The 22583-nt window shown below is 35.4% G+C and overlaps 1 protein-coding gene across 1 annotated transcript in view; it reads right to left on the bottom strand.

The window, feature by feature from the left end:
• Spag16 (sperm associated antigen 16) overlaps positions 1–22583 on the bottom strand; it is a 957641-nt gene that overhangs the window by 899601 nt on the left and 35457 nt on the right. Inside the window, exon 5 of the mRNA XM_027941762.2 lies at positions 16507–16644. Coding sequence (XP_027797563.2) covers positions 16507–16644 — 138 coding nt within the window. The remainder of the gene's footprint in view (positions 1–16506; positions 16645–22583) is intronic.

Here is a 22583-nt window from a genome sequence, read left to right on the forward strand (position 1 = left end):
GTAAAGAAACTATTTTTTTTCTCAATGTTAATTGCTATTTAATTTCAATTTTTTTCATGCCTATATTTTCTGGTAGAAGGTAATCATAATATTTTATTATTTTTAAAGTCTTACTTTTCCATTTTTTAGTTAATAATCTCAGTCAGTATTATTTCTTGCCAAATCTTCAGGGCTCTCAATAGACCCTTTCTGATCCACATTACGTGTTCTTAATGTAAGAGCCCAAAAAAGAAAGATAGTACATTAAATGAGTCAAGACTTAACTTGATGGAATGTTGCTTAAATTTCTGTCATGAAAAGAAAATGTTGCCTACTTCATAAAAATGTTATCAAGTCAGCAAAAAACATCAATTAACTATTCTAAATTTATTAAAAGCTTAACTACACAGCTAAATGCTATCAACACATAGTCACTTAAGTGCCTACTATGTGCTAGGCATACTGATAGGCCCTGGGGATATAATGAACACAAGACCCAGTCTTTGTTATATAGAGCTCACAATCCAACAGGAAAAAATAGATAATAATTAAATGTTAAAGTCATAAATTTATTCTTTTATTAATACACAACATTAAAGGTAACTTTAATAAATGGATGGATATGCCATGTAAAGGGAACACTAAACCTTGGGAATCTATTGATCCTCCTCCTCTCAATATATGTGTACACATACACATGCATACACACACTCTCCCCAAATTAAGTTATATATTCAACTCAATCTCAATTCTAACCTCACCAGGTCTTTCTATGGAAACTTGTAAAGCAATTCTAAAGTTTCTCTTTTTTATTTATTTATTTATTTTTTTTAACTACACGACAGCAGTGGAAAGCATTACAATTCTTATTACACATATAGGGCACAATTTTTGCAATTCTAAAGTTTCTATGAAAATACAAAGAACCTAGACGAGTCAAACTATATTGAAAAAGAACAAAGGTGGAAGACTAACAATATCTGACTTTAAGACTCAATTAAAACTAAAATATTTAAGAGTATGGTGTTGGTATAACGATAAGCAAATATATAAATGAAAAATACAGTCTAGAAACAGACTCAGCCGTTATAAGGTCAACTGATTTTCAACAAAAGTGCCAGAAGAAATTCTTTACCTCACACTATATACAAAAATTAGCGACTGAAATAAAATTCTAAATCTTTAAAGGTTTTAGAAGAAAGTATACAAGAATACTTCTGTAACCTAAGGGTAAGCAGGTATATATATATTAGACCGGACATTAACAGCAATGTAATAAAATAGATACAATTAAATTTCATCTAAATTTAAAACATCTGTCCATCAAAAGGAGGCATTTAGAAAATGAAGAAGCAAGCCATGGCCTGAGAGATAATATTCACAATTTTCTGACAAAGGACATGTATATTGAAGATACAAAGAATTCTTATAATTAAATGGTGAGAAAAACAAACCTATAAAAAATAAGCAAAAGTCTTAAACACATCAAAAGCAAAGCACACATATGGTCAATAATCACAAAAAATTGTTCAATAGCACTTATGTTATAAAGAAAATTCACAAGATGATAATACACAATCATTAAAATAGCTAAAAATTAAAATACTAACAAAACTCCATGTTGGTGACTGTGTAGAGTAACTGAAATTCTCATATATTGCTACTAAGAAAGATGGTCTAACTTGTTGGAAAAGGTACTACCAATTTCTTACAAAGGTCGACATCCACAATTGATCCAGAAATTCTATTCTAAGTTTTAATTCAAAAGAAATGAAAACACATCTCCATGAAAGATTTGTACATAAATGTTCATATAAGGTTTATTCATTGTAACAGAAACAGCCCTAAGGAAATTGTGGTATATATTATACAGCAGAATACTATTCAGTAATAAAAAGGAACAAACTACTGATGCATGAAAAAGTTATAGGTTAACTGCACAAACTTTATGCTGAATACAAGATGCCAAACACACAAAAGAACATTCTATGATTCCATTGTTGAAGTTCTCAAACATGCAAATCCAATCCAACTTAGAAAACATCAGTGATTTATAGGCCAGAAATGATGGTGAAGGGACACAAAAGTAATTTCTAGATGGAAATCATATATTCTGAATATATTATATTTAAATGTGTGGGAATTAAGTTTGTCAAAATTATAAAGCTAATATTTCCACATTTTAAAGTAAATAAATGACAAAAAAATTATTTTTAAAAAGGCATTATTATATATTGCTTACTTTCTTTAAGTGGTGTAATAAGATCACAACATGAGATCCACCCTTTTAATAATTTTTTAAGTGGAAAATACTTTATTTTGCTTGACTGAAACTTTATGACCATTAATTAGAAACACAGTCTCTATTACCCTTAGCCCCTAGCAACCACCATTCTGTTTTATGATTCTATGAATTTGACTATTTTAGGAACCGCATATAAGTATAATCATGCAGGATTTTTCTGTGATTAGTTCATATAAATTAGTATAACATTTTCAAAGTTCATTTATACTGTCACATATTACAGAATTTTCTTCTTTTAAAGGCTAAATAATATTCCACTGCATGATTATACCATGTGTATTTACCCATTTATCTGTCAATGCACATTTAGGTCATTTTCACATATATGCTGTTGTGAAGAGTGATACTGGGGGTGAAAATCTCTTTATGGATACTGATTTTCATTCTCTTGAATGAATGCCTATAAGTGGTATTGCTGGATAATATGTAGGTAGTTCTATTTTTACATTTTTGAGGATTTTCCATACCATTTTCCATTGGTAACTACACAGTTTGCATTCCCATCAACAGTGTGTAAGATTCCAACTCTTCTGTATCCTTACCAATACTTTTATTTGGGGAATTTGTTTTATGACAATAACCACCCTAAGAAATATGAGGTAATTTCTCATTTGGTTTCAATTCCCATTTCTCTGATGATCAGTGACACTGAACATTTTTTCCATATGCCCTGTTGGTCATTGAAGAGACTGAGGGAGAAGGCCATGTGTAAACTTCGGGAGATGGAACTCTGGAAAGGGTAAAGAAAAGTATAAAGAACATATGGTATTCCACATCATGTACAACCACAAGAATGGGAAGTTGTACTCCATGTATGCATTATATGTCAAAATATATTCTTCTGTCATGTGTAACTAAAAAGAACAAGTAAAAAAAAATTTAAAAGAACATATGGTGGGGACAGCTTGGTTTGTTAAGAGACAGATTAGCATAGAGACCACAGTGGCTGCAACAAGCAGGTTTTTGTTACTTAAAGTCTTTGAAGAAATGTCTATTCAAGTTCTTAATTTGTTTTTCAATTGGATTATTAGGCTTTTTGAGTTCTCATATATTTTGTAAATGAACTCCTTATAAGCTATATGATTTGCAAATATTTCCTCCCATTCTAAAGGTTGCCTTTTCATTTTGTCATTTCTTTGCTGCATAGAAGGTTTTCCAGTTTGATGTTGTCCCATTTGTTTATTTTGAGTTTTTTTGTTTTTTATTTTTTTTTTTTTTGCCTCTGCTTTTGATATCCTACCCAAAATCATTGCCAATTACCAGTGTCATAAAGCTTTTCTATTTTCTTCTAGAAGTTTTATGGTTCAGTTCTTATAATTAAGCTTTTAATCCATTTAAGTTGATTGTTTTGTGTAAAGTGTAAGACAAGGGTTTGAATACATTCTTTTGCATGTAGACATCCACTTTTTCCAATACCACTTGTTGAACAGACTTTCCTTTAACCATTGTGTATTCTTGGTACCCTTGCAGAAAATCAGTTCACCATATAAGCATGGATTTATTTCTAGGATCTCTATTCTATTCATTGATGTATATTTTTGAGAATTTAAAATTTAATATATGTAAATAAATTTTGACTTTACTTCTGTAAGAAAGGCCACATTTGGCTATTTATTCAGTGTTATGCTGCCAAGGCTAATTACAAGGATAATCCAGATAATGATGACGGTAATGCTATTTTATCCACTCAATATATATTGTATACCAAGCATTATGTTTGTTACAGTATAATGGACAAAACAAGCACCATCTTTGAGCTCAAGTTTACAAGACTCTAGAAAAAATGAACAAGAAAATAAAATGTCTATGTAATCATAAACTATATTGTTATGAAAGGAAAAAGTGCCCTAACACAGAATGCTGATTTAACTGTTATTGAGTACTCATTATGTGACAGACACTGTACTACACAAAAGGTAGAAAATACTACCCACTTACACATGAGGAAACTGAATAATAATTAAATTCTTCTCTTTAATAAATGGCAAAACATCAAGTAGTTGTGTTATTCTAGACACAATACCTGATCAGTCATCTGTTCTGAACCAAAGTTTACATGGGGGCAATAATGCAGAGATTAATGTCAGCAAGTGTTGTCCTTGAAAGAACCTAATTGTCCCATATGAAGCTTGCCTGATTTAATTATTACTATGCAGTTAACCAGTTAAATCAATCCATAAGGTTATGACAAATATACTGTTCTCACTGTTTCCATAATGTCCTTCTACCTAGTCTATTTTCCATGCAGAAGCCTGCTCACATTATGATTCCACTCAAAATCGTTCCTTAGCTTCATATTCCACTCAAAGAAAGAAAAAAAAGCAAAGTTCTATCAAAGGGGCCTATTACTAACCCACTTGGTGAAACCAATATGGCCTCCATGCTAACTCTCTTCTAGCAAAGTAAGTTGTCCCCACCACATATTCTTTTTAAAAAAAATATTTATTTTTTAATTGTAGTTGGACACAATACCTTTATTTTACTTATTTATCTTTATGTGGTGTTGAGGATCAAACCAGAGCCTCGCGTGCTAGGCATGTGCTCTACCGCTGAGCCCCAACCCCAACCCCAAACTACATATTCTTTACACGTCCCTTTATTTACCATGACCAGAACTCCATCTCCCCAATTTACACATGGCCTTCCATAGTCTCTTCAGATATCTAAGAGGACTTCCTCCACCACCCTACATGGAAAAGCACCCCCACTGACCTCTGTCTCTTTTGCCTATGTTACTTTTCTTCCTAGCAATTACCATTGATAATTGTTAAGTTTGTTGATATCTACATGTGTTTGGTCAGTGGTTATCTTATTGGACTAACAGAGTATAAACATTGTGGAGGCAAGAAAAGTAAAAGGAGCCTATTGAAAGGTAGAAAGAGGGGCAGAACAGCATGCTGCCACAGAAGATGAGAGAAGATAGGGATAAAAAATAGAACACAGAAAAGGAAAAGAGACTTCTATATTCATCAGCAAAGAGTACTTCAGTGTTCAAGAAAGCCATGTGAGAAAAGGTGATATGAAAGCCATACTACAGGAAGTTAAAGAACAAGTACATGGGCTCTTTCAGAAGTTATCAAACTCAGTTTATGCACATTGTCTATCTTATAAGAAAAAGACATAAAATGTAAATGAAATTCGGCAACAAGATCAAGCAAACAGGTTTCTAATTAAAATTCAAAGTAGTTACTTATGGACCTCAGACTAATCTGAATCTTTTAGTATGTCAATTTTCAAATAAAGTTTATGAAGTATTGCCTTAATTGTGAAAGATATTAGAATTCTAATTATATTTTCTAGTTTTCATCCAATCACTAATTCTCTGCAAATGTGAGGCTGATCACTTTACTCCTAGATTTCTGCATTTAAGAAAACAATTAGTCCATGTTTCATTAGAAACTGAAGTTATACTCTCCTTTTGCAAGAAAGAGTATCACATATCACTTACCAGTATCCAAAATGTAATATCCTTTTGCCTTTGCTATAATAATAAATCTTTTCTAGTAATAATTTTCTCCTTAAATAAACTGTAAAAAACATTTCTCAACAATTATTTCCCAAATTTAGTATTTTAGGTAAAAATTTTTATTTGTAGCAAGTATAAGGGGAAACACTATTGCTCGGGAATTGAGAATACTTATACCATGGACAATCCCTCAAATCAATTACAGAAATTCAAATGATATTTTAGCATGAAATATTTCCTCTTTTATTTTTTCTTCCATACTCCATTATTGCTGAACTTCAAAAATATTAATGATGTGACAATTTTTTTAAAACCTAGGATGACAACCTTTAGAGATATTGATAGTAATAAGTGACATTTCAAAGCACTTTGCAATTTCACACAGCTCTTTAACATAGATTGTCTCATTTAATTATCACATCATTCTCTAGGACTTAATAATGTTATCCATAATTACTCCCAGTTTAACAATAAGAAAACTGAGTTAATAAGTGGCAGAATATTAGAAGTTAGATAGTTATGTTCATTACTCTTTCTATGGTTACTCTCTCTCAGATGCATACTAAATTTATAGCTATGAATTTCTATTCAGTTTTCTCAATAGTTCATTAAATGCTACCAGTACAAACTAGGATAATATATGACATATCTGTAAACTAACTCTTTTTGCATTTTAAATATTAAATATTTCTAAAATATTGTACTTATAAAATTATCTTAAGAAACATCCTAGAATTAAGGAAGATGGCGGCGAGGGGAGTGCATTGCCCCCGTGTGCTGCTTCACTGTGTGGGAGTATGACAAGTCAGGACGGCTAAAGGATATCTTGTTAGGAATTTCCAGCAATAGTGGGGTGCTCCGGAACCTGGAGGAAGGATTTCCATCGCACGAGGATCAGCTACGGGGACTCAAACGTGAGAGGTTTGTCGCACGGAGGGTAACACTGCTTATTCAGCAAATCGCCCCGCGGCTACAATCTGCAGCGTGCGCTGGGATAGAGACACAGGGTTACAGCGCTGCAGTTTCTGCCAGCCGCGCAAGCACCGTACTCAGGGCTGAATTCTGGGTTCGAGACGGGGGAAGGAAGCGGTCCATCTCGGTTCTCCACACCGGTCAGACCACAGAGGAGGCCAGCAGCCACCATGTTGGTAAACTGACGTCACCACCCCTGTTTTCGACTGACCGCAGCTCATTCAGCCATAGAACAGGTAATTTCAGGCTGCAATTCGCCTGCGGCTTGCAGACAGATTGCTAGGGTTCAGCGCCTGGGTGCTTCTTAGAACCTGATCTTATCGGAGTGAATACCGAGCGCGAGGCGGCCGAGTTCCGGCTCCCGGAACCGCCCTGGCCCAGGGCTGCTGAGCCAGCGGAGGCTGCTTCTTGGACCCTGCTCCTACCAGAGCATACAACAAGCACTAAGCAGCCGAATTACGGCTCCCGGAACTGAGCCCGCGGGGACTGCTTCTTGGAGCTTACATTTATAGGAGCTTACACCGAGCACGGAGCGGCCGAGTTCCGGCTCCCGGAACTTCCCTGGCCCGGGGCTAGGAGCCCGCGGAAACTGCTTCTCGGTCCGGGTCCTGCTAAGGGCCGGTCAGGACTCACCCGGTGCTTTGGTTGCCCGGCAAGGGGAACGAAATGCTGCCATTCGCATAGGATACCAACATGGCAGAGATCTGATGTCTGCAGAAAGCGGCGGAGGAGGGAACTTCATCAATACCAGTGGTGACATAAGCAGTTGGTCTCCTGGTAGGGGGGGTGAGGCACAGTCAACCGAGTCTCCTCAATTTGTCGTCGAGCCAGAGGGAAGGAGCCGGGCCGCCGCCAGCGCCCGGAGCAGGCCCAGCGGCTCGCCAACGTGGTGACCGCATGACCCCAATTGGAGAGGGGGCGGAGCGGAGCCACCACCCGCAACCGCAAGGTGGGCAGACCCGCGACCCAGTGGTACATGGGCGTGGTAGGAGGGGCAGGGCAGAGCCGCGGTTCGCACTGTGACGAATGAGCGTGCAAGGTAAACAGACCTGTGACACCCTGGCGGGTCAGGCCCAGTGGCCTGCCAGTGTGGTACACACGTCACCCCAACTGGAGTAGGGGCAGAGCAGATCCTTCTCCCACGCCCGGATCAGGCCCTGCCGGTGTGGTGGTCACGTGACCCCAATTGGAGTGGGGGCGGAGCGGAACCGCCACCCGTGCCCGCAGGGTGAGCAGACCAGTGATCAACCTGCAGATCAGGCCCAGGGGTCCGCAGGCGTGGTAGGAGGGGCAGGGCAGATCCGCCGCCCGCGCCTCCAAGGTAGGCAGACCTACAACAGACCGGCGGATCAGGCCCAGGAGCCTGCCGGCGTGGTACAAACACCACCCTAATTGGAGTAGTGGCAGAGCAGAGTCGCCGCCCGTGCCAGGAACAGGCCCAGCGTCCTGCAGGCGGGGTAGTCACGACACCCCAATTGGAGTAGGGGCAGAGCAGAGCCTCCACCCGTGCCCGAAAGGTGGGCAGATCTGCGACCGACCAGCGGGACAGGCCCAGTGGCCTGCCGGTATGACAGACACGTCACCCCATTTGCAGTAGGGGAAGAGTAGAGCCGCCGCCCGCGCCTGCAGGGTAGGCAAACCTGCAACCGACCAGCGGATCAGGCCCAGTGGCCTGCCGGCGTGGTACACTCGTCACCCCAATTGGAGTAGGGGCAGAACAGAGCCGCCGCCAGCTCCCAGAACAGGCCCAGTGACCTGCCGGCGTGGTAGCCACGACACCCCAATTGGAATAAGGAGAGAGCAGTGCCGCCGCCCGCACCTGCAGGAAAGATACGCAAGCAGTATGAAAAGACAAGGAAAGAAAGGACCACAAGCAATGCAGGTCAATGCAACTTTAGAAGAGGTAACAGCTGCAGCAGATGGAATGTCAGATAAAGAATTCAGGATATACATGCTTCAGATGATCTGGAGTATCAAGGAAGACATTAAACAGCAAAATCAGACAATGAAAGATCACATCGACAACGAATTACGCAAACAAATCCAGGAAGCAAAGGATCAACTATACAGGGAGATAGAGGTTATAAAAAACAAACAAACAGAAATCCTAGAAATGCAGGAAGCAATAAATCAACTTAAAAACTCAATGGAGAATACTACCAGCAGAGTAGAACACTTAGAAGATAGAACATCAGACAATGAAGACAAAGTATTTCAACTGGAAAAGAACATAGACAGCTCAGCAAGACTGTTAAGAAACCATGAGCAGAACATCCAAGAAATATGGGATAACATTAAGAGACCAAACTTAAGAGTCATTGGGATACAGGAAGGTACAGAGCTCCAAACCAAAGGAATAAGAAGTCTATTCAATGAAATAATACAAGAAAACTTCCCAGACTTGAAGAATGAGACAGAATCCCAAATCCTAGAAGCCTACAGGACGCAGAATGTGCAAAATCATAAGAGATCCACACCTAGACACATTATAATGAAGATGCCCAACATACAGAATAAGGAGAGAATTTTAAAAGCTACAAGAGAAAGGAAGCAGATTACATTTAGGGGTAAGCCAATCAGGATAACAGCTGATCTTTCAACACAGACTCTGAAAGCTAGAAGATCCTGGAATAACATATTTCAAACACTGAAAGAAAATGGGTTCCAACCAAGAATTGTGTATCCAGCGAAATTAAGCTTCAGGATGGAGGATGAAATTAAAACCTTCCAAGATAAACAAAAGTTTAAAAAATTCACAGCTAGAAAACCATCTCTTCAAAACATCCTTGCCAAAGCATTACAGGAAGAGGAAATGGAAAATAACAATGAAAACCAACAGTGGGAGGTAGGACAGTAAAGGGGGGGGGAATAATCAAAGAGGAAAACAAACCATGTTTAGTAACAGAAATAAACAAATATGGCTGGAAGAACAACCCATATCTCAATAATAACCCTAAATGTTAATGGCTTAAACTCACCAATTAAGAGACACAGGCTAGTAGAATGGATCACAAAACAAGACCCAACAATATGCTGCCTACAGGAGACGCATTTGATAGGAAAAGACATACATAGGCTGAAGGTGAAAGGTTGGGAAAAATCATATCACTCATATGGACTTCGGAAACAAGCAGGAGTGTCCATACTCATATCAAATAAAATAGATATCAAGCCCAAGTTAATCAAAAGAGATAAAGAGGGACACTACATACTGCTTAAGGGAACCATACACCAACAAGACATAACAATCATAAATATTTATGCCCCAAACAATGGTGCAGCTATGTTCATCAAACAAACTCTTCTCAAGTTCAAGAGTCTAATAGACCACCATACCATAATCATGGGAGACTTCAACACACCTCTCTCGCCACTGGACAGATCTTCCAAACAAAAGTTGAATAAGGAAACTATAGAACTCAATAACACTATTAATAACCTAGACCTAATTGACATATATAGAATATACCACCCAACATCAAGCAGTTACACTTTTTTCTCAGCAGCACATGGATCCTTCTCAAAAATAGATCATATATTATGTCACAGGGCAACTCTTAGACAATATAAAGGAGTAGAGATAATACCATGCATCTTATCTGATCATAATGGAATGAAACTGAAAATCAACGATAAAAGAAGGAAGGAAAAAGAATACATCACTTGGAGAATGAACAATAGGTTACTGAATGATCAATGGGTGATAGAAGACATCAAGAAGGAAATTAAAAAATTCTTAGAGATAAATGAAAACACAGACACAACATATCGGAATCTATGGGACACACTGAAAGCAGTTCTAAGAGGAAAATTCATTGCTTGGAGTTCATTCCTTAAAAAAAGAAAAAACCAACAAATAAATGATCTCATACTTCATCTCAAAATCCTTGAAAAAGAAGAGCAAAACAACAGCAAAAGAAGTAGAAGGCAAGAAATAATTAAAATCAGAGCTGAAATTAATGAAATCGAAACAATTGAAAAAATTGACAAAACTAAAAGTTGGTTCTTTGAAAAGATAAACAAAATCGACAGACCCTTAGCGATGCTAGCGAAGAGAAGAAGAGAGAGAACTCAAATTACTAGCATACGGGATGAAAAAGGCAATATCACAACAGACACTTCAGAAATACAGAAGATAATCAAAAACTATTTTGAATCCTTATACTCCAACAAATTAGAAGATAGTGAAGGCATAGATAAATTTCTTAAGTCATATGATCTGCCCAGATTGAGTCAGGAGGATATAGAAAACCTAAACAGACCAATATCAATTGAGGAAATAGAAGAAACCACAAAAAAGACTACCAACTAAGAAAAGCCCAGGTCCAGATGGGTATACAGCAGAATTTTACAAAACCTTTAAAGAAGAACTAATACCAATACTTTTCAAGCTACTTCAGGAAATAGAAAAGGAGGGAGAACTTCCAAATTCATTCTATGAGGCCAACATCACCCTGATACCTAAACCAGACAAAGACACTTCAAAGAAAGAAAACTACAGACCAATATCTCTAATGAACCTAGATGCAAAAATCCTCAATAAAATTCTGGCGAATCGGATACAAAAACATATCAAAAAAATTGTACACCATGATCAAGTAGGATTCATCCCTGGGATGCAAGGCTGGTTCAATATACGGAAATCAATAAATGTTATTCACCACATCAATAGACTTAAAAATAAGAACCATATGATCATCTTGATAGATGCGGAAAAAGCATTCGACAAAGTACAGCATCCCTTTATGTTCAAAACTCTAGAAAAACTAAGGATAACAGGAACATACCTCAATATTGTAAAAGCAATCTATGCTAAGCCTCAGGCTAGCATCATTCTGAATGGAGAAAAACTGAAGGCATTCCCTCTAAAATCTGGAACTAGACAGGGATGCCCTCTCTCTCCACTTCTGTTCAACATAGTTCTCGAAACACTGGCCAGAGCAATTAGACAGACGAAAGAAATTAAAGGCATAAAAATAGGAAAAGAAGAACTTAAATTATCACTATTTGCAGATGATATGATTCTATACCTAGCAGACCCAAAAGGCTCTACAAAGAAACTATTAGAGCTAATAAATGAATTCAGCAAAGTGGCAGGATATAAAATCAACATGCATAAATCAAAGGCATTCCTGTATATCAGCGACAAATCCTCTGAAATGGAAATGAGGACAACCACTCCATTCACAATATCTTCAAAAAAAATAAAATACTTGGGAATCAACCTAACAAAAGAGGTGAAAGACTTATACAATGAAAACTACAGAACCCTAAAGAGAGAAATAGAAGAAGATCTTAGAAGATGGAAAAATATACCCTGTTCATGGATAGGCAGAACTAACATCATCAAAATGGCGATATTACCAAAAGTTCTCTATAGGTTTAATGCAATGCCAATCAAAATCCCAACGGCATTTCTTGTAGAAATGGAGAAAGCAATCATGAAATTCATATGGAAAAATAAAAGACCCAGAATAGCAAAAACAATGCTAAGCAGGAAGTGTGAATCAGGCGGTATAGCGATACCAGACTTCAAACTATACTACAGAGCAATAGTAACAAAAACAGCATGGTACTGGTACCAAAACAGGCGGGTGGACCAATGGTACAGAATAGAGGACACAGAAACCAATCCACAAAACTACAACTATCTTATATTTGATAAAGGGGCTAAAAGCATGCAATGGAGGAAGGATAGCATCTTCAACAAATGGTGCTGGGAAAACTGGAAATCCATATGCAACAAAATGAAACTGAATCCCTTTCTCTCGCCATGCACAAAAGTGAATTCAAAATGGTTCAAGGAGCTTGATATCAAATCAGAGACGCGCCGTCTGATAGAAGAAAAAGTTGGCTACGATCTACAGTCGGTGGGGTCGGGCTCCAAATTCCTCAATAGGACACCCATAGCACAAAAGTTAATAACTAGAATCAACAAATGGGACTTACTCAAATTAAAAAGTTTTTTCTCAGCAAAAGAAACAATAAGAGAGGTAAATAGGGAGCCTACACCCTGGGAACAAATCTTTACTCCTCACACTTCAGATAGAGCCCTAATATCCAGAGTATACAAAGAACTCAAAAAATTAGACAATAAGAAAACAAACAACCCAATCAACAAATGGGCCAAGGACCTGAACAGACACTTCTCAGAGGAGGACATACAGTCAATCAACAAGTACATGAAAAAATGCTCAACATCTCTAGCTGTCAGAGAAATGCAAATCAAAACCACCCTAAGATACCATCTCACTCCAGTAAGATTGGCAGCCATTAGGAAGTCAAACAACAACAAGTGCTGGCGAGGATGTGGGGAAAAGGGTACACTTGTACATTGCTGGTGGGACTGCAGATTGGTGCAGCCAATTTGGAAAGCAGTATGGAGATTTCTTGGAAAGCTGGGAATGGAGCCACCATTTGACCCAGCTATTCCCCTTCTTGGTCTATTCCCTAAAGACCTAAAAAGAGCATGCTACAGGGACACTGCTACATCGATGTTCATAGCAGCACAGTTCACAATAGCAAGACTGTGGAACCAACCTAGATGCCCTTCAATAGACGAATGGATAAAAAAAATGTGGCATTTATACACAATGGAGTATTACTCTGCATTAAAAAATGACAAAATCATAGAATTTACAGGGAAATGGATGGCATTAGAGCAGATTATGCTAAGTGAAGCTAGCCAATCCCTAAAAAACAAATGCCAAATGTCTTCTTTGATATAAGGAGAGTAACTAAGAACAGTGTAGGGACGAAGAACAGGAGAAGAAGATTAACATTTAACAGGGATGAGAGGTGGGAGGGAAAGGGAGAGAGAAGGAAAATTGCATGGTAATGGAAGGAGACCCTCAGGGTTATACAGTGGAGGAGGTAGAGAGAGAGGAGGGGAGGGGAGGGGAGAAGTGGGGAGGGGGGAGGGGGGAGGATGGAAAAGGCAGTGGAACACAACAGACACTAGTATGGCAATTTGTAAATCAATGGATGTGTAACTGATGTGATTCTGCAATCTGTGTATGGGGTGAAGGTGGGAGTTCATAACCCACTTGAATCAAAGTGTGGAATATGATATGTCAAGAAATTTGTAATGTTTTGAACAACCCACAATAAAAAATTAAAAAAAAAAAAAAGAAACAGCCTAATCCTAAAATGGCAAACATTGATCAGATTCCATCAAGAGAATCATATTTATCACTAACTGTTATTGGAAAAATATGCTCATATGTCAAATTGAAAATCCTAGGTGTTGAAACATTACAATTTGTAGCAAGCTTGTAGCATGGTAAGACATAGTTTGGGAAACTTTTTACAAAATTTCATTCTACATTTTCTGAGAATGTATCAGGTTACTTCACTAAAAGTATTGAGATGTACTTTATCATCCTTAATATTCACTCAACAAAGTAACAATTAAACATCTTTAAGAGTCAAGCCGCTTTCCTTCAAATCTACCATGTCAGGTAGATTGAAGCAAATACATATTTTCATTTTCTAATTTGTTAAGATTTTAAATATACTGAATGAGATAAAATTAAGGAATAAACATGAACCACTGAAATAAAAATTATAATTTTATATTTTAGCAAACAAGCAAAATGTCAATTGAATGGCAACTGTTCTAATTATGGCTTCTTTTAACATTAAAGTAATAATTTGCATGAGTGATAGTTTACATAATTTTGATTGTTATTTTCAAATGCAGTATTCAATAAACATCCAGCAATCAATGATTATTTAATACTACAGTGGTAAAACGCACTACATAAAGAGTCTGTATCTCTCCAAAAGAAAACTAGCAAACTCAAGCCATAATTCAAAGGAAATGAGGAATTAAAATAGTATGCCAGGCATCACTGTTGAAAATGTTCTGTAAAATTTCTAGTATACTCACAAGGTACCTATTCAAAATCACTGTAATGTCCAAGCAAAGAGTAGACCATTTCTGAGATATGGAACCAAAAATAGAGGGAATGATAATTCTAGAAACATATTGTGGTGAATCATTCATACAAAACTATATAAAATATAAAATTCTACAGAGCACATCCACAGATAATATGAAATATATATACTGGGCAAAAACAAACCTGGCAAAAACATTTCTACACATTCCTAATAATTGAATACATAATCATAGAAATTATTTTTCATGTACTGATACTTTTTAAAAGTAGAAACTTACTTTAAATGCTTACTTTATTTTGCAATTCAGTCATGTTTCTTCTCATTAAATATTTTTCATATATCTTAAAAATATATAATTATAATATGTCATGTTAAGGTAGTTTTAGCGTAAATGTGATTCTTGAACAGAGAAAGCCTCATCTTAAATGTTTAATCAAAATGAATGAATGAATAATGAGCTTTCTTCCATATGTAAGCAATGATTTTTTTTCATATAACATTGGCTCACATGAGTAAATTCTCCCCTGTCAACATATTCACATATTTCTTTGCCAGAATAGTACTATTTATTATTGTTCCCCAGAACTGCTTGTCTTCCATTAACTTTAGGAGGAAAAAAATGTGGAAAAATTTGGCTTCTGATAAGTTTCTCCTCTGTACATAAATTTATGTCAGGAAATTACCAAAAAAAAAAAGATTTCCTTTCAGAAATTTTTTATAAGTTTTTAGAATAAAATCTGTGTTCATAAAAATATGTTTATCATTTTTATTGAATGAAAAGTTACAAAATATAAGGCATTATTACAACTTTATCTAAAAGTTACCCACACACACATACATATATTCATACATACATAAATGTATTTACATATATATGTACATTCACTGAGAAAAGTTCAAAGAGCTGTTTAAGAAAATGCAAACAGTGGCCATGTCTTGGGAGGTTTACGCAGTAGATGAAGAGTTCAAAGCCAGCCTCAGCAAAAGCAAGGTGGCTAAGCAACTCAGTGAGAACCTCCCCCAAAAGAAAATACAAAATAGGGCTGGGGATGTGGCTCAGTGGTCGAGTGCCCTGAGTTCAATATCCAGTACCCAAAAAAAATAAATAAATAAAATGGAAACAATAGTTGGCCAGGTGAGTAAGATTATAGATAGTTCATTTTTCTCTCTCTCATTTTTCTTCATGCAACAATCTTGATAATACAAAATGGTGAGTTTCATTAGAGCATATTTATACATATAAATACAATTGAATCAATTTCACTCATGTCAATATAATATTTCTGAAGCAGTTTTAGGTTCACATAAAAATTAATCAGAAGATCCTAAGATGTCTCATATGCCTCCTATCCCTACACATGCATAGCCTACCCCATTTTCAACATCACCCAACAAAATGGTATATTTGTTACATCTGATAATCTACCATCCCCAAGTCCATGGCTTACATTATTCCTTTGGGGGATTTTTCAAATATCTAAATTCTTCTACTAAGAACAAACTAGCCCCTTTCTTCCACTCTGTTTTTTATAATTTCATTATTATTTCAGAAATTAGCTTATCTTCATGGAAGAAAATTTTACAAGCTATAAAAAAGATTGTCAAGTACAAAGGGAAGTGACTTATAGCAAATTGAAACATCTCCTACACAACAGTCTGCATTCTACTCTGTCAGTGAATTTCAATTGTGAGAATTCTGGTCATCTGGTTTAATTAATTTGCTAGTAAAGCTTTTCACATTTTTTATAACTACAATTTAAATATAATTCAGCTCTCCAGAATAAAAGTTCTCATGTATTACACATCAACTCTATTCAACTCATTTTTATTTAGTCCAAAATGAAAAGGAAAAAAAAATAGTCATTTAAAAATAACATACTCAGCTGCCTGTTTGATGTGCTTTAAGTCTTTCTTCAAATTTTTGTTCTCATTATCTAAAAGCATAATCTGAGTGTAGACATCTGGAACACTCCCAACAGTTCTAAGTTCAGTTATCCCCTTCTGTATTAACTCATACCTAGAAAAAAATCAAACAAATGATTTTGTCATTTCTCTCCACTAAATTACCTTAACTCACATGCAATTAGAAAAATTAAGTCTCAGTGAATTTTATGGTAATCAGTTGCCATATTACATTTATAAATTAAAATGTTAACATTCATAATATATTGTTAAAATAAAGTATTAATGAATTGCTAGGTACTAATACCATCATGGTATATAATAAGGAAAGAGATTTTACTCTGAATCAGATTGAAGCTATGGGAAGGATTTGAAACAAGTAACACTGATCAGATTTATTTTATAGATAGATGAGTAAGTTGGATGAAACAGACTGGAGAAGAGAATGCATTGAATCAGAGACTAATTAGTAGGCTGCAGCAATAGTCCAGGAGAGACAGAACAGTGAGTGAACAAAGTGGATAGCAGCTGAGATTATAAGAAGTGCTGTCCAGGTAGAGCTAGCAGGATTCTCTGATGCATGTTGTCAGATATTAGAAAAGGAGAGAAGTCAAGGATGACTTCAAGGTTTCGGTCTATGCAACACACAGCCATTTACTAAGTGGGGACAAACACAGTAAGGATGGGTGATTGGAGGAATCAAGGAACTGTTTCCATTTGTGGTAAAGGTAACATGTCTAGCAATCAAGTGAAGATAAAAGTTAGATATACATGTCAAGAGTTCAGGGAAAATGTCAAAATAGGCAATTTAAATATGAGAACCATCAGTATATAAATGCTACTTAAACTCATGAGACTAGAAAAGACTAGATAGACAGTGAATGTAACAAGAAAAATGATAAAGTCCCAGGACTGACCCATAAAACACTCCATCATTTCAAAGTTGAAAACTACCACAAGAATTCAAAAGAAAGAGAGGTCAGTGAAGTAATACAAGACTATGAGAAAGCTGCGGGCAAGGGTCAGGTGGAGAAATGTTTGAATAAGGAAGAAACAAGCACTGGTGACAATGCTGTTAGGAGTTTGAAAGAGTACTGAGAATCAAATACCTGGAATTGGCAATGTGAAAGTCACTGAAAAAAACGTTTACTCAGCTAAGCATTGGGATAAAAGGGGTTGGGAAATAAGAAAGTGGCAACAAATTTTTTCAAGGAAACAAGCCATTGAAGTATAGACTAGGAAATTAAGATGAACTTAACTGTAATTAAGTTCAGGTGCTTCATTTTTCTTTTTTTTTAGAATGTATGAGATATTATTACACATCAACAAGCCTATGGGAATGACCCATAACAGAGGCACAAAAATAATAAGAAAGAGAGAGACAAATACAGGAGGGATAATGTCCTTGAGTAGATGAGAGGAGCTAGAATACAGTTAATAAGAACAGTACAGGACACAGACAACAACCTTCATCATCTATGATAGGTAAGAAGAAAGAAGGCCTGAAGACACAGCAGCAGGTGGTTAAAGGGGGAGGTGCTACTCTTTCTCCGTTTTCCTCAATACACTAAAAAGAAACATCAGAGAATTATTGATAGATTCTAAAGAATTATAATCACTATATGCAACAATCAATAAAGCATAATAAAAAAACAAACATAGAAAAACATTTACATAATAAAAGTATTAACAAAGCAATACTTACAAAGGTTATTATAGGTAAGCTAAGTAACAAAAATATTTTAAATTAGTATTTTCATATTACAAACCATAAATTCACATTAAATTTTAATAAGTAGTTCTCTATTTTATATTTATCCCATCTGATAATAAAATACCTGCAAAAAGACTCCTATACAATACACTGAAGGTTAAAATAGTTATATCAATATATGGTATTATTTACCACAATTTATTAAAAAAATAGGTAACCATTTAATCATAAATTCAATATTTTATCTGTTTTTGAAATGTGATTTATACTTATCTCAAAAGAGAAGACATAGAGGTTGACTGAAGTACTAGACCACAAAGTTTTTCTAACCATAAAATTGGTTTTTAGCATCTTGCTTTTATGTAGTGCAGAAATAAAAAATTCACTAATGAAATTATATCTGTGAGGACAAAAAGCTATTTAACAGTTGTCCTCTAAATTAAATATCATGTAAATAAAATAAATGTGGTAAGAGAAGCAAAAATCAAACATATGACATTTATCATAGGGCATTCAGAAGTCATTCATCATACAAAATTTCTTCCATGCATGAAAGAAGAAGAATTGAGACTTCAAAGTCACTATAAGTAGTTGGAAAATTTAATCTCAAACTCCAGAAATACAATTCTAAAAAAAACCCTACATTCTCCTAAGATTTTTAGCTTTGTTTTGGTTTTGCATGTATGTACAGTTTTATTTTATTTTATTTTTTACAATTCAATTTTTTTATTTCTTACATACATGACAATAGTGCAGTGCATTACATTCATATTTATCCATTCATAGCACAATTTTTTGTAACTCTGTATATAAAGTATGTTCACGCCAAATTATGCCATTATATATGAGCTCTCTTATGTTTTTGGCATACAATTCTTAATACACCTTTATACCACTATTTATCATATCTGTTTGTATATAAAGTATGTTGACACCTAATTCACATCTTCATACATGTATTTTGTATAATGATGACCGTCTGCAGTTTTATTTTTAAGAAATAACCTTGGCATACTACACATGCAGCCACATCGATGTTTATAGCAGCTCAATTCACAATAGCTAAACTGTGGAACCAACCTAGACACCCTTCAGTAGATGAATTGATAAAGAAACTGTGGTATATATATACACAATGGAATATTACTCAACATTAAAAGAGAATAAAATTATGGCATTTGCAAGAAAATGGATGGAGCTGGAGAATATCATGCTAAGCAAAATAAGGCAATCCCAAAAAAACAAAGGCCAAAAGTTTTCTCTGAAATGTGGATGCTGATCCATTATGGAGGGTCAGCGGGGCACGGGGGGTACATGGGAAGAACAGAGGAACTTTGGATTGAGCAGAGGGGAGTAAGGGGAGGGAATGACGCATGGGGATAGGAAAGATGATGGAATGAGATGGACATGCAGGAGTGGTATTACTCTATATCGTGTACAACCAGAGAAATGAAAGGTGCTGCTCCATTTGTGTACAATGACTTGAAATGCATTCTGCTGTCATGTATAACTAATTAGAAAAAATAAAAATAAAAAAAGAAATACCCTGGCCCTTTTATTTCTTCCTTATTCTCTCATCATTAGAATAAGACTGAAAAAAATGTTCATTTAGAAAAATATTGTTATATAACTATTAGAAAACAAAATTTATTCCCAACAAAACTGCCAATAAAATTACATTAATCTGCTTTGTATTTACCATAAGTCTATAAACTACTTGAAATTATATGTAAATGGAGAATAGGTATGCATTTTCATGAGAAATTAGAGAGTTTTTGTAATATTTGTGTACATAACAAAGAGTTTTAGATCACCACCACAAAAGACAGACAGCATGATAAAATACCAGCAAAAATATAAACAGTGTCAGACTAGACGGGATATATAACCTATGATACAACATAGGTTATAAAAAATAGGGAAAAGGTCATTTAAACAGAAGCATCAAATGAGAATTTTTTCTTCTTGTTTTCAGAGTTAGGAAAGTATTTTACCAACAAAGGCAAAAATCTCTTAATTACTGCTAAAACTAAGTATATTGGAATTGCCAACTCCATGAGAGATGGCCCTTCACAGGAAACATATATAGTACATTTGAAAAGTTCAATGCAAGTACTATGATTCTTCAGGCCAACATGGAAAATAGGCACAAATCTGAACTCTAAAATCAAGACATCTCTTAAATTTTTTGTCTCTTGTTAAGCTGGAAAGCATCTTTCTCATTTTTTTCAAGACTCCCTTGTACAATTCTACAATCTAGCATTGTGGTTAGAAGAATAGTCTCTAAGATGCATCTAGCTTGAGTTGACTCTGCCACTTGCTGACATTTACTAAGGCAGATGTCCTAGTGATGAATGAGTTTACCATTTCCTCATCCATAAAATTGATGATATGTTAGTAGCTATCTGCTACATATAACTGTTGGGAGAAATGTGAAATAATGCATAAGAACACATTATATCAATAAAATGACACAAAGTAAATTTTTAAGTGATAATCCTAAGGCTTTATCTTTTAGTATTTTAAACCCTTCACATTTAATGAATGCTCTAGTATTTTTACTCTAGATTTTAAACTTAATATTCACCTACAAGGCTACCTTCTTGATATCATAGTACATAAATATATGAAAATATATTTACAGGGCTCAAATTTAGCATATTACAATACAATTACAAGTTAACATGACAGAAGAGTCAGAACATTCCTGTGTTTAGTTCTTAAGTGACACATAACCAAAAGCCAACTCATCAACTGAAGAAACATTGATAGATTTAAATGATGAAGGAACAAGTAGTTGTGTAGTATTTACTGAGTCAGTAATCTATACAAAACACCACATATACTTCCTATAATACTGGGAATGTAAGGGCTTTTTCAACATAAGTTTTAATTCTAGGCTCTGCCTTTGTTACCTCACTATCCCTAGAAAATTGTAACTATACTTCCCACAATTGGATAATTATATATTATGCCAATTTTTATTGGCTGAAAGCTGCAACATATATCTTTATAAACTAAAAAAAAAGTATTCTTAATTTACAGTCTCTTCTATAATAAGTAAATTAAATTAGTAATTAAATGTTATAAATAATCATCCTATTACCTTTGATAGAATTTTTACTAACACCCTACCTTCACTGAAATGGTAGGAAAAGAGGCCAAATTAGAAAGAACCAAGGATGAAAATATTAATCAAAAAATAAAGAAAGACTAAATTAAAAACTGTTTTCAAAGCATTGGCTGGAAAGAGAGAAAGAGTCAGAGAAAGTGTGCTAATAAAAGGGAAAGGCAAAGAAGAGCCAAGAATGTACATTAAGAGTGAATGAATACTGAACACATTAACAGCCAGGAGAATAGTCCAGTTAGGAAGGGAGGTGGCTGACATATGCCGCTCTTTGATTTTGCCCTCCTCCAAGGTAAATTACCATTCTCCATAGAGTATTCCTAAAATAGACATAAAAATAGCATTGACTAACCCCAGAGTGAAAATGTTTTGGTGATTCATAGAGCAAATTCCTAATACATTCACATATATATTATAAAAGGCAGGGATTGAAAACTCTTTTTGAAAAGGGCCAGAAATTTAATATTTTAGAAATCGCAAAAACTGTTTTGCAGGCTATATAGTCCCTGTTGTGACTAGTTACCTTTTCTTTTGTTGCATGAAAACAGTCACAGACAAATACCTAAAAGTTAGATCATGGCTATATTCCAATAAAATTTTATTTACGAAATCAGGAGGGCAGGCCAGATTTGGCCAAAGGGGCTTAGTTTTCTGACTCAGTACTTAAAGGATTTACTACTTGAGAATTGAAAGACATAAGTCAAAGTTTACTGCCCAGTTTTTTGTTTTCTTTTGCTTTTCACAAATTAACAACAGGAAAACATTGTTTGGTTTCCTTTTGCAAGATCAAGTGAATTCAAAGCAAAGATATATACTAGTGGTTTTTACAGTAAGAAAAATGATGAAAATAATACATAAATATCCCATAGTACAGGAAAAGGTTTCTGATCAAAATGAAAATGTTTCATGGGAAATAATTATCCAATACATTGCAGATATAGCAGCTAGGGATTTAAACTAGCAGCTAGAGATAAGGTTAAAATTATCTTAACTATAATATTACTAAACCTATATTATAAAAAGACACAGTACATAATTGTTACCTTCTAAATGCAACATCACACTGCATCCCAATAATCACATAGTTTCCTAAAATGTCATCTCATCAATTCAGAGTGATCAGTTTTAAAGGATGATAACAATTATCTAATTACTAAAAGTCTATTTGGATGGATATTTCTCTAAGGGAATCATTTCACACTTCACACTGGCC

This window comes from Marmota flaviventris, chromosome 11, assembly GCF_047511675.1.
Source record: "Marmota flaviventris isolate mMarFla1 chromosome 11, mMarFla1.hap1, whole genome shotgun sequence".
Lineage (NCBI taxonomy): Eukaryota > Metazoa > Chordata > Mammalia > Rodentia > Sciuridae > Marmota > Marmota flaviventris.